General features: G+C 43.6%; 1 protein-coding gene across 1 annotated transcript in view; it reads right to left on the bottom strand.

Moving 5' to 3' along the window:
• helz (helicase with zinc finger) overlaps positions 1–15962 on the bottom strand; it is a gene marked incomplete at its 5' end in the record, with an annotated part of 87525 nt that overhangs the window by 34828 nt on the left and 36735 nt on the right. Inside the window, 5 exons of the mRNA XM_079998585.1 lie at positions 3574–3721; positions 4604–4749; positions 7798–7916; positions 13715–13893; positions 15491–15592. Of these exons, the coding sequence (XP_079854711.1) occupies positions 3574–3721; positions 4604–4749; positions 7798–7916; positions 13715–13893; positions 15491–15592 (694 nt within the window). The remainder of the gene's footprint in view (positions 1–3573; positions 3722–4603; positions 4750–7797; positions 7917–13714; positions 13894–15490; positions 15593–15962) is intronic.

The raw sequence follows: 15962 nt of genomic DNA, 5'->3' as shown, positions 1-15962 counted from the left end.
TAAAACATTTTTTTAAGTATTATTATTATTTATTGGCGATGTCCGATTGAAATTTGGACAATCTTCATAATTTTTTTTGTGCTTAGATCAGTTTGAAAAAAAAAAATAATAATCAATCGTCTCTGCACCTCTGTAGCTTAGCCTCAGGGGCGTAAATCAATCCTTCTTCACTAGTTCCACTGTATAATTTTACATCTGCTGTTTAATTATTAACAAAGCTCTGTAAAGTTGAAGCAAATTGCTTAGGTCACGGTGCATTAAAAAGAGAAAACGTGGCAAACCGCGAGTTGCTCGTTTCGGGTTGTTTTTTTTTTAAATTGAAAATCTCCATTGTCAGTGTTTTTACTGTGGAGTTGTTTATCCCAATTTTAGTGGTTAGAAGTTTCGTCAACTGCCGGGGGCAGTGGGAAGGGGGAGCTGGGGGGCTTTGAACTGTCACAGGGGCATTGTCTCTTCAAAGACTCGTCTAAAAGACAAGTAGAAGCGGTCACACTCCTCTTCGTTGCATTTTAATTTCCGTCGCTGTGCGATAACGTCGTTAACACTTGGTCACGGCTGCCACATCCAAGGGAGGTGAGCTAATGCGTTTGGCGGCGTCGGCGCGGGGGAAAACAATGCACGAAGTTAATTAGTGGGAGTCTGTGGGCGCGGTGGCCCAGGGAGAAGGAGCCAATGACCACGACAGCAAGGAACCGGGAGGTTACCCGCCTCCGCTTTATGGGGCATCACGGATGTCAGGCTAGCGGATTCATCTCGTAATTGTGTGGTTGCCTTTCGGGTTGGATTGCGATTTAAGCGTGGAAGGTTTTCACATTGATGTCGGTGAGGCTCATTGAGGAGACACATTTGTACCATCGCTTACCTTCTGTGAGAAACCCAAACTCAACCACACTTGATCAAACTTGGAGCTCGTCCGAGCGTACACGGATATTATTGAAAATGTATTTTCTCAGCCTTTTGGCCCCCCATCCAGACAAAAACCGGTGTTTTGCGTCACCGGAAACTAAGCTTTTGGAAAACGCCTTCCAGGGTGGAGATTTATTAATTTATTTGTTATCTGTGTGTATTTGTGTGGACAGGTAAAACAGAGCTTCTTGAAAATGCTGAAGGCATGACTTAAACTTTTGCATTTGCCTACAATCGACGGCCGACTACCGCTGTATTGTTCTCCGTGTCTCCTTTTAAAGTTTAAATGCCCATGATTGATTTCTTCATTGTTTGATAACACTTTATTAGGGTGTCAAGCATCGAAGTTGCAAACACCCTATTGTTACTCTATGTTTTATTATTCTGCCACTTTTTCTAGTTCACTATGTTCTCACCAGTGGCTTTTTGACACAATTCGGCACATCCATAGATATTGGTCTTAATCGTCGAAATCTACAATTACAGACAAATCAGACCATGCGTCCAGCAAAACCAACAGGTAAAACTTGCACTTCCCACATGGCCATATCTCGCAACTTGGTGTCATATGATGGGTGTCCTAATGGTCTACAACTTTGCCACTGACAGTTGACTTCAGCCTAATTCAGAATTTTCTGAAAAACAATGTCCAAAACCATTTGTCCCATTTGACACTGTGTGTTTATTATTGTTTATTATTCAACAATAATAGAACATAAACGGTCCCAGAGTTCCAATAAAATAAAACATCAAACGATCACAGAGTTCCAATATAACAGAATATGGGACTGTCACCAAGGTTAAGTATAATGCAACCTGTAACTGGACATAACATATAACTAACATGGAACTGTCCAGTTGAAACTCCAAATGAAAGTCTCTTTCACTTTGAAGTGAAAATATACCGTTCTTCTTATATGTATGATACTTGCCATTCTAAAATAAATTGCAATCATTGCAATAAATAAACAATAATAATAAATGGCCAACTGTTCTCATTCTGGTTCAGTGGAAGTCCTCCTTCCTCACAATGCACTGTATTAAACCACATGAATCAAACGGAACGACTCGTTTCACTGAGTGACTCGTCAACAATAGTTGACAACAGTTTGTTTGACAGAGTCCCAAAAAAAGAGTCAAACCTTTCATCATGAGTGGAGCTCCGCTGTGACAGCGATGGATACGCAGTCCGCAATAATAAAATAATTTATCTATCTTCTTGGTTTACTTTAAAGTACCTGCAAACAGCCAACATTTTCTTTCAGTTTTTTTTAGCTACAACTACACAACAATACTACACTACGTGGTATCTGGTTTGAGTATCGGAGTATTTTTACGAGTACATGAACATAGTATCGGGAGTGTAAATTTGACCGGCACAGAATGCCGGTCACCGGCCATGGCCGATCAAGCCTGAAAACCGGCTGATTCAGGTGACCTGCCGATCGATCGGTGCATCTCACGTTCTGTATGTTAAACATTGCGGTCACATTTTAGTGATTGATTATTAACTCCCTCACTTCTCATTTTACCTTAGCAAGTTGGCAGGTCTGCCGAGATCATAGAGCACGCATATACGCGATGCATCACTGCTGCCTCACTGGAGGTCCAGGCTTTGGGGTGCAGCTTGGGCTTGATACCCGATCATTGATGCTAGCAGCTTTATTTACTATTATTATTATTATTATTATTATTATTACTTTATGAACATTGTAAAAGTTTTTTTGCATTCTCATGTAGACAGGGTGAAAAAATGCGTTTTCAGATAAATCTGTATATGTGTAATTTCACCATAGCATTATAATTATAAACCTATGCCAATAGCATAACTTTTATTATGTCAACTTAAGTCATGTATCAATTAAACAAATTTAAAAGATCAATCACAATAATCCGACGGTTTGAAACTTTAAAGCCTAACTTTAAAGTCTAATCTAAGCCTCATGTTTCGACCAATGGGAGTCAATGCAAGTGATTAGTGTAGGAATCTTCTAAATTGATCCGATACTGAGAATAGTGTTTAACTGAGGATACCTCTGATGCTGCCTTGGAGGTCGCTACCTGTTGGTCTGTAATAAAAAGTAAAATCCACATTAACTGAACTCACTCTCCCCACTCAAGGCCTGCTGACTGCATATAACCTGTTTTTTTGCGCTTGGAGACCCTTACCTTGATTAGTGCTAAGCCCAAACTCCTTGCTACAAAGTGTGCTGTCAATTCCATCCAATTAGCTTCCAAATAAATAATCTCCATAATCAAAAAACGGAAGCTTCTCAAACTAATTTCTTCTAATTGCCTGGCTGGGAGCGTGTGTAACTCTCAATACGACCGTACTCCAACCGTACAAATTGAGAAAGCAATAAATGTTTGAAGGAATCGATGCCAACAAACTGATACGGGGGTTTGAGTCGCCCCCGTTGCTGACGTGAAGTTACGCTCGGTCGGTGAACCGGGGTCAGGAGAGCGGAAGATCTCAAAGGCTTGATTGGGGAAAATTCTTTTTCTACCTATCGCAAAGTAGGACGTCAACAAGAGGAAATTTGAGCGTCATAAAATCAAATGCTGGCCTGCCGCCGTCCCTTCTATTGGTTGACATCCCCCGGATTCTGATTCCGGTTTTCAGCGAGCAGGGACACACACCTGCGTTAAGTTCTGCTGCTTGCCTACCTCTGCGTTGTTGTAGTAGGCTGTGCTGTTCTTCTCCTGGACGTCCTCCCCGCGCGCCGTGAAGAAGGTCAGGGGGTAGAAGTCTTTATGCGATGGCTGCTTCCCACTCGCCATCAGCTTCCCATCATAGAACAGCTCCGATGTGTAGCTGAGAAGAATGAGGATGAGGACGCAAGGGGTCAGGATCGACGGCGAGGGAAAGATTTGAAGAGCGGCCCAGGTGGCTTTGCAGACTTGGATATCTTAACATCTGACGTCTTTGGGGGGAACTCATTTGTGACTTGGGATCAATTCATAACATCTCGGTCACAAAGCAAACATGGCAGTAACTACGAGAATGTGACGAGGCATAACGCCAGCTCTGGAGGAAAGTTCCACACCCCTGAATAAAAAGAAATAAATTACTGGCGCTTTGTCGAGTCATTGCAAGTAAGTCACATGCACTTGCCCCGCACTCTCATCCGTCAACGTCAACATTATCTCGCCCTTGTACGGCTGGTTCATGACCTCTGACCTGCTCTCTTTTCTCTACCTCTATGTGGACTTTCATCTTCGTCATTGTGTTGCAAAAGTCTCTCTTTCCCTAAACTGGCTTTGTTGCCTCTGAGACGAGCCATTCGATCTCTGGAAGACGTTGCTGTACGTTTGTTTACAATGCTACCGACAAACCATCTTACGAGTTGTGATGGTTGTAACCAAAAATGCTTGATTAAGTAGCAGCTTTTCTGCGATGTAATTTACAAAGGTTTCCGTAATTACTGTTTGCAGTAAATTTGAGAGAATTGGGAAAAAATGCAAGACAAATTTAAAATAAGGGATTTTTTTTCAATTACTACCAATGAAGAAAGAGTCATGTAATTATCATGTATTCTGCATAACACAGAAACAAAATTTAAATGCTGAGGTTTGACTTAGGCGTGAAATCCTTGATTTTCTGGCGGGACTGTAAATTTACACACCCCCCCGTCCCATCCCCCCTTATCCCCCGTCACCACCGCTACACTGTGCTGGTGACAGAGCTCACACCTACTTGATGATAGCCTCGTGGGAGCGGTAGTTCTCACAGAGCAGGATGCGACAGGGGAACTCCGAGGGGTAATGCTCATACAGCCGGTCCAGCAGCGACACATGTAGGTTACGCTCCCGCGCAAACTCGCTGTACACGAAGGGACTCAGCTACAGGGAAAGAAACAGAGGGAGTAAATATTGAGGAGTTCGTTTTTTGCAGATTTATTGTTATTGATTTTAAAGTACTAAAGAAACAACATCATGGCACTAAGTGTTGTGTGGAGCACGATCCACCTCATTAATATACCATATGCACATTAATATAATGATCAGACACACAGCTTCGAAATTTTTAATAAAGGTAACATGGTGCAATTTATTAAATCATGGCCTAACTGAGCTTGAGGATAAGAATATATGGAGATTCTGATCTTTTCTGCAGGGAAATGTAGTGCTCTCGCGGTAGTATTTACGCATTAATGCTCATTGTTTTTCCCACTGAATTTCAATCTGTCGCTGCAACTTGTGAGGATTGGAAAAGTGAGACAAAGCGAGGTGCTGGCAAAATGTGTGCGCCTGTGTGTGTTTCTAATTCTCAGGCGTTTTCAGTTTTGCTTCAGAGTTGATTGGGCTGAATGCTCGACCTCAAGATTCCTGCAACGGCAGGAGAACTTTTCAGAAGTTATTAGAAATTTTGATTGTGACTTAGAGGGCTCTAGACCTTGGAAACGTCTTCACAGAGTCCTTAATATTGACTTCAGCACTTTTACGGTTTTCGTGGTTCCCTTGTCTTGGCTTCTCTTATGTTACAAAGGAATACACAAATTTATCAGTGAAACAATTCCACCATAAAAGAGGGGAGTAAATTGTTGAGTCAGCAATACATTTGATACTTATGCACAGACACACACCGGAAAAAAGTTTGCGTGATTTGCACACTGATCAGTCTCACATCGTATAAAACATTGCCACAAGTATCTAGTCAAAAACCCACAATGACACATTTATACAAAAACATTAAAACTAAGACACACACAGACACACCCTTTCAGATTGAACTTGTTGCCGTGTATTTGTTTCTATTTCTGGCTTGGATCTTAATTGGATCCCGGCAGAGTGGGAATGCCTGTGCCACTTTAACATTGCCCCACGTAGTCGATAAGAAAAGCAAAGCAGGTCAATACGGGCCGTGGCCTTCATTCACTATTCAACAGCCTCCCGCACCCACAGTTCAATGGGGGCTAAATCAAACAGAGCAAACAGGATAGAGGGAGAGTATAAAGGGGATGCTAGTTGCTGCAACTCCCAGGGAAACGCTGACGGACTCATATTGTACAGGTAGAAGCAGAGGATGGCTGAGGAAAAATGGATCGAACATTAAAGTGGAAAGCCATATCGTCATCTGTGTTGAGTGGGGGGGGTTGCACTACCAGTCCCAGAATGCAATTCCTTGGCTTCATAGTACACCTTCTTCAGATATATTTTTTTCAGTTCAATTTGTCGTCGTCGTCCCCTCTTGGTCTCTTGAGGTGTTGGGGATTTTTTTTTTTATCCGAGGATGCTGGTCTTCTATCTTTACGGACCAAAACTAGCTACGCTGGTTAAGCAAATTCACCGCGGCTGCCTTTCACTTTTTGATTGCGCCCGATTTCTGCTACCAACAATAGAAACAATACAAAGCACAAGCATTATGCAAATACATAGAGCGACTGTTTCACTTGACTGTCACAACGTCCCCCTCGTGTTTCGAAAAAGCAGGGTGGGTTTATGGGAGACAATTATGGGATGGCTTGTTTCCCCACTGCCTTCCTGGGGTAATCTGGGCAGAGAGGCAGCGAGACGTTAATTCCCCGTCATCCTGGGAAAGCTTGATTGACGGCAGTTAATGTTTTTGTTATCAGTGGATGAAGCGGTCTGTCGGACTGCGGCACCGCCGCGGCTGCCAGAGGCTTCTTTCGTACTCTGGATGGCGTGACTAGACTCTGGTCTTGAGTAGCTTTCAGAGAAGTTGGCTTCCAGATGGATGAAAAGAAAATGTTTTGTCCCCTTAACGATGCTTCTGCACATCGGCCATTGAGTGTTTCCTTGAGTCGGTGATGCTGATTGGTGGCCTTTCTTAACAATGTCAACACAAAGGTGTAGCGATCTGTATCATTATCTTCAGTGTTCAGAGTCCGAATACGACTTCTGCTGCTAATACTACTGACCAAAGTGTGTGACAGCAAATTGCCTTATAGTGGGGTTAGGAACATACACTACAAAATATTCAACAACAAAAAAGACTTCCATTCCGCGTTAAAAATAATACTGAATCTGCCCTACTCCGGAGCAAAGTTTTTATTTCCTGGAGACTTTGTTGCTGGGTTTGGATCATGTCGGTGAAATATGGAGGCGCTTTGAACGGGCCGACCAAAGACCCAGTGACATTCTCTCATACCATCTGCGGAATGCGACGCTCACACAAAACTACTGAGAGACTGCCTGATGCAGAGACAGTGTCGGTTTTACGACGTTGGCCTAGCCAACGGTGCTCGACCCAATTACCGTAGCGACCAAGGTCGTACACAAATAAATATTAATGATGATTAATAATGGATGAATGTTAAAGGGAGTAATCATATTAAAGTAAATGTGTGACATTGGCTTGGGACCAATCAGTTTGTCAGCCTTTGATATGAGCCAATAAACAGTGTCTACAGGTATCAGAGAGAGAGGGTGAGTTACATTTTATACTTTAAGGGGTGTTTTTGTGGACACAGTCAGCCTAATGTTAGATTACATCACACTTTTCACCTGGACTATCTAAAATAGCCTCTCTCAGACATGGTTTACAATAGTCTCAGCCTTAGCCCTAGTCTTAGGGCTAAGAAGATAAGAGCTAATCTAGGTCTAAGTGAAGCCTTAAATTAAACCTGGACAGAGTGCAATTGCATTCAGAAAATGTAGGGGCGCAAATACCAGAAGTTACATAGCGCTGCTTTAACACATTTTAAGACTTTTTCAGAAACACCCTGATAAATGAAACCGTCCCAAAAATGTATATTTAATATTTTTTCATATTTTCCACTCACTTTCATGAGGATGGCATTTGTAATACAAAGGAAACCTCACCCCTGTAAAAAAACTTCAGTGGAAAGAAAGTTAAGTGGAAAGTTATGACTAGGAAACCCCGGAGGAGACCAGATTTGACACTTTGTTGGCATCCTATTCTTTTACCTGCATGTGGTCCCCCGCCAGCACAATGCGGGTGCTCTTGCTGGCCAGAGCGAAAGGCATTATGGTCTCACACTCCATGGCCTGGGCAGCCTCATCCAGCAGGATGTGAGTGAAGAGCCCTGCAGGAGGACAGGAAGGTGCATTACACATCAGTTGAAACAATATGAAAACAGAGTTGCAACTTTTTTTTTTTTATGGTTCCCTTTTTCTTACAAATTCCGTAAAAGCAATTTTCATGGTTGGGTGAAGATGAGTGACATAAGGTAAAGCAACGCTAACCCATGATCTGTATGCCAATAGAATCTGTCTAAACGTTTGACCAATCGGTGTGCCTGGCCTCACACCGTCAATGACCAGCGTGCGGATGTTTGATATGATGAGCCGTTCTCAGCTTGTATCACAGGCTGAGTGCGCACGGTCAAGGTTATGGATCAATCATCATTCTACGCCAGTTCTACGCACAATTTTCTTGATTTTGTTGGTATTAATACTTCATGTGTTAATACTTCCATTGTTTAACATTTTGAGTCATAAAACAGCATTGTGCAAAGCTCTTGTCTCTGATAGCGGAGAATTACTACAACAGGTCCTTCTAGTGGAGAATAATTCCCTTTCTTGCAGCATTTCCCTGTAGGTTAAAATATCAGAGCTCCAGCGCATTGGGGTTATTACAGTGGCCACAGTGTTTTCTAAAGGAAATAACCATCTCAGAGCCAGCATAGAGGAACTCCCATAATCTTAGAAGGAAAAAAGCTGGGTCTACTTTTGTCACCAGAAAAAGAGGGGGTGGTGGGTTGACACTTCTGGAAAGACAGTTTCTCACAGTTCCTTTGCATAGCACCGAAAGTTACCATGGTACGTTACATCAAAAGTCTTGGTAAATTCAGCTTTGAAGGAGGGTTACCAAGGCAACAGACCGCCACATCCCTCATCCATATTTCAGAACCACCACACCATTCATAAATGGCGCATCAACAGAGACAGCTTTGTTCGGAAATAGCATTCGGACCATGGGCCCGTCAATCCTGCACCCTTCCTTCCGTCCTTCGATCCATCTCTATCTCTCTCCCTCTCTGTATGAATACCTTTCCACCAGCTCGAAACAGCCCTGTCTGTGAGGAGGCATTCAAAGGGTTGGAGTAGAGGCCGGAATCAGATTTTTTTTATTCCTTTCTTTAAAAAGGGCTGAAACGGTTGCTCAGCAGTATGAGGGGAGTGGATGAAAGAGCATGGCAAATGAGCGTTGGAATGGGTGCGTGAGAGAGAGTGAGGGAGGAGGTTGAATAAAAATCAAGCTTACAGGCTTTCAGAATCCCGAGCATCGGCGGGGCATGTGCTGATATGAAATGTGACGGTTGGAGTAAAAACTTAAGATATGTAGAAAATATAGAACTGGGAGTGGGTCGGGTGTACTTTAAGACAAGTAAACAAACAAGCCCTGGTGGGGAACACGGGGGCGAGCACTCGTTTTTCTAGCATGTCGACGGATTACTACGACAAGTTCCAGTTAGGTTTTGCTCAGTCTTCTGCTCGTCTGGAAAAAGCCAGGAAGTGGAGTAAGATAACCACCCGATCTTGATAAAAGTTTTGTTGCCGTGAAAAGCTCATATTAGCAAGTGGAGTCTTCAGAGGGTTTCTCAGCAAATAATGCTCTTTAAACTCACCACGTAGACTGAACCTGTTTATATCCCTTGTACCCGTTTCCTTTTACATAACAGTGCTTCCTGTGCAAGACAGTAGTCAGCCTTAAATCTCCTTATATATTTACATGACCAAGACACCCCACCAGTGTCACATGATAAATTATTCAGGCAGGCAATTCAGCTGACCTTTCAAGCACATTGTAGTCAGTAGTAGATGCTGGAGGAAAGAGAAACGTGATATTGTGAATTTTTTATTTTTATTGCAATTTATGAGTTGTCTCCTCAATTAATACTTTTTTGTTGTGTTTAATTACATGCGTGGCTGTATTTGTAGCATTTTGGGTTTCTTGTTGTATTATTGAGCTTCGTTGAGGCTCTGCCATTTTTATAATATGTTTGCCTGAAGTAAAATTTGGAAATATTTTCTTCAGACTTTCTTGCATTATGTTTAGAAGAGTTATTCATCATAATTAATTATATTCTTTGGTATAGTGTTAAAAGGAAAACAAAAATTTGTATTATTTTGAATACTGAATCGTGATACATAGAGAATTAATGAGACATTGCCTTAAACTACGGCTGATGGTGGCTAGATGCTAGCTTCAGACTGAATGGAAGTTAATGGAAAAGGAAGAAAGTTCTTGTGATTTTTTCAAGGCAGACTTTACTTCAAGATTGTCCTTCTAATGGTTGTGAATACAAATTGTTGTTCCCTAAAGGAGATATAAAGCTTAAAGACGTATATATTTAGGGGCGTAGTTGCCTTGATTGACAGGGCTGGTGTGTTTCTTCCATCGTCCTGCCAAGATGGCTGTGAGCGTAAACCCAAACTCTGTTTCAACTCGTCTCTTCAAAAACCAACGGATGACATCACAGGCGCCGGATCCATTTGTTCTCCACAGTCTATGAGCAATACCGGGCGACAATCAGGAGGTCAGTGATGATTTCCCATCTCTATTCAGCCCACCACACCTGCAGGCTGGTGTTGACCCCCATGAATAGGTAATGGGTAAAACTAATGCTCAGAAATGATGTACATGAGTCATTATGCTGGGAAATGGCTCCCGGGCAGAGGGGGTGGTGGGGGTGAAGATTAGGGGAGTAGCGAGGGACAGTCTTCACAGGCGCAAGCAGACAAAGCAGGACAAAAACGAACACCTGGCTTAACGGTGCTATGGGGACTTGCCGGAGGTCGGCAGGGGGGTTCCCAACCCAGAGGTCCAAATGACATTTCCCGTGGCTGCTTTCAGTCACTTGGCATAACGATGGCGTTGGACATTTTGAATTTGGATGGAAAATTGTTTGGAACTGGAAGGTAGGAGTTCCTGGTTATGAACAGAGGTGCGTCTGGGAAGCGTGTGTGTGGGATTGTGCAGGAGAAATGTTATGGGGGTTAAAAATGATGAGAGGAAACCGGTAGCTCCTCCATTTTACACACTAAGGTGGTCTTATAAGGCTGCGTACACGCACGCACGCACGCACGCACGCACGCACGCACACACACACACACACACACAGACACACAGACACACACACACACACACACACACACACACACACACACACACACACACACACACACACACACACACACGCGCGCGCGCAAAGAAAGCAGGAAGTTGCCAAAGCAGACATGAAGCTAGATAAGAGCCCGACCATCCCTTACCCCCTCGTCCTGTGTGTTTTCGAGGTGGGAGATTTGTTAGCGGCACTAAGTAGCCTCGCCGAATCCCAATTGCCTCATTTTGCCGCAATTTTCATCAGCGTTGAATGCGGTGAGATGAAACGCGGGGGAAGGGTGCGTGATGTACGGTGCATTAGAAAACCAGGCAGATGGCTTTTTTTCCCGAGCAGCGCACAAAGCTCCTCTCCGCTGGAGCACCGGTGCACGGTTATTAACTCGCACTGACAAATTGGTTTGTTTTTTTATGTGGTTTTACTTTTTTCTCTCTTTTCCCCTCCACCTCTTAAAATGACTTCCATCCTTCACTAAATGACAGGCCCCCCTTGCCAAGATCGGATACAGTCTTCGGGGGATAAGTGTGTGTGCGTGAGTGTATCTGTAAGCTAAGACTGGAAATGTGAGAGATAAAAGTTGCTTTCACACATGCACTGCAAACCTGAACTTATCTGGACATTACCCAGAGGAGCTGTATGTGAGAACGCAAATGACTGAATCAGTTGAACCAGACATTAAACGGACTTTACGCTGCCGGCTCCCAAGAATAAAGTTTGTCATGTCTGATTGAGCCCATATGTGAAGACAGTAGGTCATTGTCCGGAGAATTCACAGCGAGCGAGTGGGCGTGTTGACGTTTCTATCATGCGCCTGCCGCACGAAAGAAACTAGGGCTTCCCCTGACTAAAGATTTTCTGAGACGACTATCAGTCGTCAGTTCAAGTGTTTAGTCGACAAATTGTCGCACGTTTGCGTAATTTATATTTTTGGGGACATCAGAAAGTGGTTTGAGTTCCTGGGCAGAGAAAGAATGTTATGACTAACATGGTTAACACTGTGCTACATTACAAATAAATACAAAACCTAATAACCAGCCTTTAAAATATTAATTTACAAGCGCTACGCAACCCGTGATCTCCACCTGTAAATCCCTCCCACTGCGCGCCTCTGGCCCAGCCTCGCTGGTTCCTGGGGTGCTCAGGCTTACTGCCGCTGTTGGGGCATTTAAAATGTGATTTGGTTATTGAAGAATGCGATAAACTGCTTCAAATGGCTCTTATAATATACGCAATACTTCTTATCATTTATGTAATATTTTTTCAGACTTTTAGACTAGTCAACTTCATGTGTCGGAAAAACCAACAACAAGACTGAACATTTACTTTTGTTAAAAGTTTGTTTCAAACTTAAAAGCCCTCTGGCATTTCATACATGGGTCCAGCCATATACTGTAGGTTGTAAGGTTGATTTGGACAAGGTGCAGCTCCCGAATAGTTTTTTTTTCCCCCTGCCACGAACCAATCAAAAACTTTGAACTCGAAGCTTCGGTCAACTCAGACTCTCCTCGTCGACTAACGTTTGGTCGACTATTTGGGGGCAGCCCTAATAGAAAAATCATCAACAGGCCCAATTGCGCCATCCATGGGTGAAGGAGAGGAAGAAAAATAAGATAAAAATGTAAATTAAAAATGAGTTATTTAAGAATAAAAATAATAATCAGAACATCAAAGCAAATACAGTAGTGCTGTAACGTACGCAGTTGATCGACCGACCAGCTCTCTGACCAGTCTGTATTGTACATTGCCTACAATACCGCGGCGTCTGCGCTGCGTGTGCGGCGTCTCAGCATCAAGCATCTCATCACATATACAATAAGCTACCTTTATATACTATATATTCTATATACACTATATACACTGTATATACACTGTATACACCTCATCTCATCACCGTTCCTGCAGTCTGGCAGTATTCACTACACCAGCGTTCGCAATGGCCACGCCCCCTTACCGCTAAATAACACAGGTCCTGTTTATCGACCAATTCCATTAACGACCTGGTTGTAGGAACGGAACTCGGTCGCTAAGTGAGGAGTACCTGTATTAACTTGTTGAAAAGGAGCATAATAGGTGCCCTTTTAATCCAAATTAACTTTCCTTTTGCTAGTAAACGTGCTGATGATAAAACACAGAACCAGCAGATTTGAGCCAGCCTGGAAGAAAAACAACGACTGGCTTGTCTTGACACTTGAGGGAATGCTTTGTGCAGTGTATCACAAGCACAGCTCATCTGCCCCTTCATTTAGCACTTCATTATAAAGAAGCCAAGTACAAATTACCAGCTAGATGCCATTAACAGCTACAAAAAGTCTGCGTTTCATAAACAGGCTGACATGAATTTACATTCCAAATATAAATGTAGAGAGACGACAGATTGAGTTGTCGGTGGCGGTATAGCGGATTGACCGCAGTCGCTGTCACGCAAAGTTACCACCTAAGGCTTATTTTGAGCCACAAACAAAAATCCTGTCCTTCGCCGGCGCAGTTGGTCTGTCCGTACCTGGACTCTCCCTGCCTGCACTTTCATTCCTCAGCATGCAAGGTCATTGATAATAGCATGCTGTACAAAAAAAAGGGGTGCGACCAATTCAAGTACTGGTATGACAAACTGAGAAAGTTGGTAGCACCAGTGCCACCAGTGGAAAAGTTAGTCTGGAGCCCTGCTTTCCGGTGGTTGGTCTGTATATTTCACAAAGCGGTGAGGAGTAGTCGTTTGTTTCATTTCCCCCCCTGGTGCATGGCGTAGAGCCACTCACCGGGCTCCAGGTCGAGCTGGCAGAGGTACTGGGAGGTGCTGAGTGTGACCACCACCACGCGGTGCCTGGCGATGTCCTCCCGCTTGGGCATCTGGAAAGTGAACTGTGTGCTGGAGATTAAACAGTACTGCTGGACTACTGGGTGGACCGTCTTCACCCAGCGGTTCCTAAAGTACACCCTGCAGAGAGAGAGAGAGAGAAAGAAAAAGAGTGCGGGGCACTCAGACAAAAATATGACAGCGAGAAAGATAAAATTATCAGGTGAAAATGTGGAAGGCAGAAATAGGGAAGGAAAGAAAAGGGTGAACAAGAAAAGAGAAAAATGGAGGTGACAGAAATCAAGGCAGAAAAAAACAAACGAGGTAAAAGAGAGAAAGAAAGAGACCAAGAGAGGGAAGGGAAGAAAGAAAAAGCTGAAAGAAAAGACAGAGCAAAGCAAAGAATAAAAGAGGGAAAGAAAGAAAAGGGCAAAAGAGAGAAAGAAAGCCAGGAAGCGGGAAGGAGAGAAAGAAAAAGAAAGATGGGAAGAAAGAGGCGACAGAGAGAAAGAACTATAGAAAGGAAGGAAAGAAAAACAACGCTGGAGAGAGATGGACAGATAATTCTTGTGTGGGTATCACAGACTGCCACATGACGCAATCGTAATGCTGGTTCCCTTTGACCTGAAGGGGCTTGAGAAGTGTGATTTAAAGCCAGTGAAGCGGCATTTCTGGGGGAATAGAGAGGATGTGTGCATGTGCGTGTCTCGGGGCGTAGCGTAGAGGTGTACGGTTGTAGAGGGTAAATTTTGCAGTCACCACAACAGCAGCCATTCAAAAGAATCAGATTGTTCATGAATGACCCAACACTACAGTAAAAGCAGCATGGATCCGGCCGTGCGCAGTCCCCATCGGCGCATGGAGTATCAATGCACCAGTGCACAAGTGCACATGGCCGGTGCCGGCACCAGTCCTTCGACGGCGGGGAGCGGAGGAGCATGGGGGACTGTGGTCCCCGTGGTGCAATCACCGCACTCACAACATTTCATGGTCCTCCATGTTGAAAAGAAGTCAATAACTATTGATTTGGATTTTCAATGGGATATGAAATGACGGAATGATACATGGATATTCCTGTCTATTTATCCGACAGCGTGCGGAATTTCAACGCAAGTCGCTTTGTGCCGGTAAAGGGGCCAAAATTAGTGGGTTGACCCGAGTGTCCTGTTCACCTCAGACATGATCAGAGGAGGAGCTGATTAAAACCCGGGTCTATTGCCAGGTCATTTCACCCAGGACTGAGACCCAGGTTTTTCCTTTCCCACTGGTGACAAATGCCAGATGTTAGTGGGTGTCACCGGGTTTTTGGTGTGGGTGAGGGAAGTGGGAAAGGAGTATTAGACATTTTATAATAATTCAACATTTTTCAACACCTTTCACATGAGGAAGATACAATCTGTTTTATGATCTGTAATTATAATGATTAGTTTAGTTACATTAGCTTGCTCACAATATTAAATAGTAGTAGGTGGGTGACGGGTACACAGCCAAAATAACTTAACTAGCTAAAAGGGACTGGCAGGTGATTCTGTGGTTGACTGGCCACAACAAGAGGAAAAGGGGAAGCATGTAGGCAGACTGTTTGGAACCACTGACAATTTAAGGCCTAACAGAGTCACTCAGTTAGATTAGTTTATTTAAATAACACAGACAATCACACAGGAGGGTTGGACAGGGTTTGATCTGGTCATGGCAGTTGGGGTTACCAAGCCCCATGAACTGCTGGTTTCATCCTTACCTGAGAGGTCTGGCATGGGGGTTGCCCGCTTCCACGTATGGATGAAGATAGTCCTTGATGTAGAGATCAGCCGCGCTGTTGGAATGGGTGCAGATCAGCACCCTGGAGAGGGAAAAAAATAACGGCCGGGGATTGGAAATCAAGAAACATAATTAGGATTGAACCGACCGCCACCCCCACCAATTGAGTTGAGGGGGGAAAACCTAATTTGTTTAAAGGATTAGACATTTTGACAGCCTCTGTAATCAAAGACAGATTCCCCTGTCCAATCAATAACAGAGGAACAATGCCTGTGCTTAGAAAGTAAGTTGTGCCAACATAACTTATTTACAAAAGGAGATTTCTTTAGTATTTGAGATGTAGACATGGAGAGTCATTGAACCGGCACCAAAGCCACAATGGCAACAAAACACTTTGAAGGGAATAGGGGGCACGACTCAGATTCTCCCCATATTTTTGTGGATAATATTAT

Source organism: Zeus faber (assembly GCF_960531495.2).
Source record: "Zeus faber genome assembly, chromosome: 4".
Lineage (NCBI taxonomy): Eukaryota > Metazoa > Chordata > Actinopteri > Zeiformes > Zeidae > Zeus > Zeus faber.
Note: the sequence above shows the minus strand (reverse complement) of the source record. Positions and strands in the feature narration are given on the sequence as shown.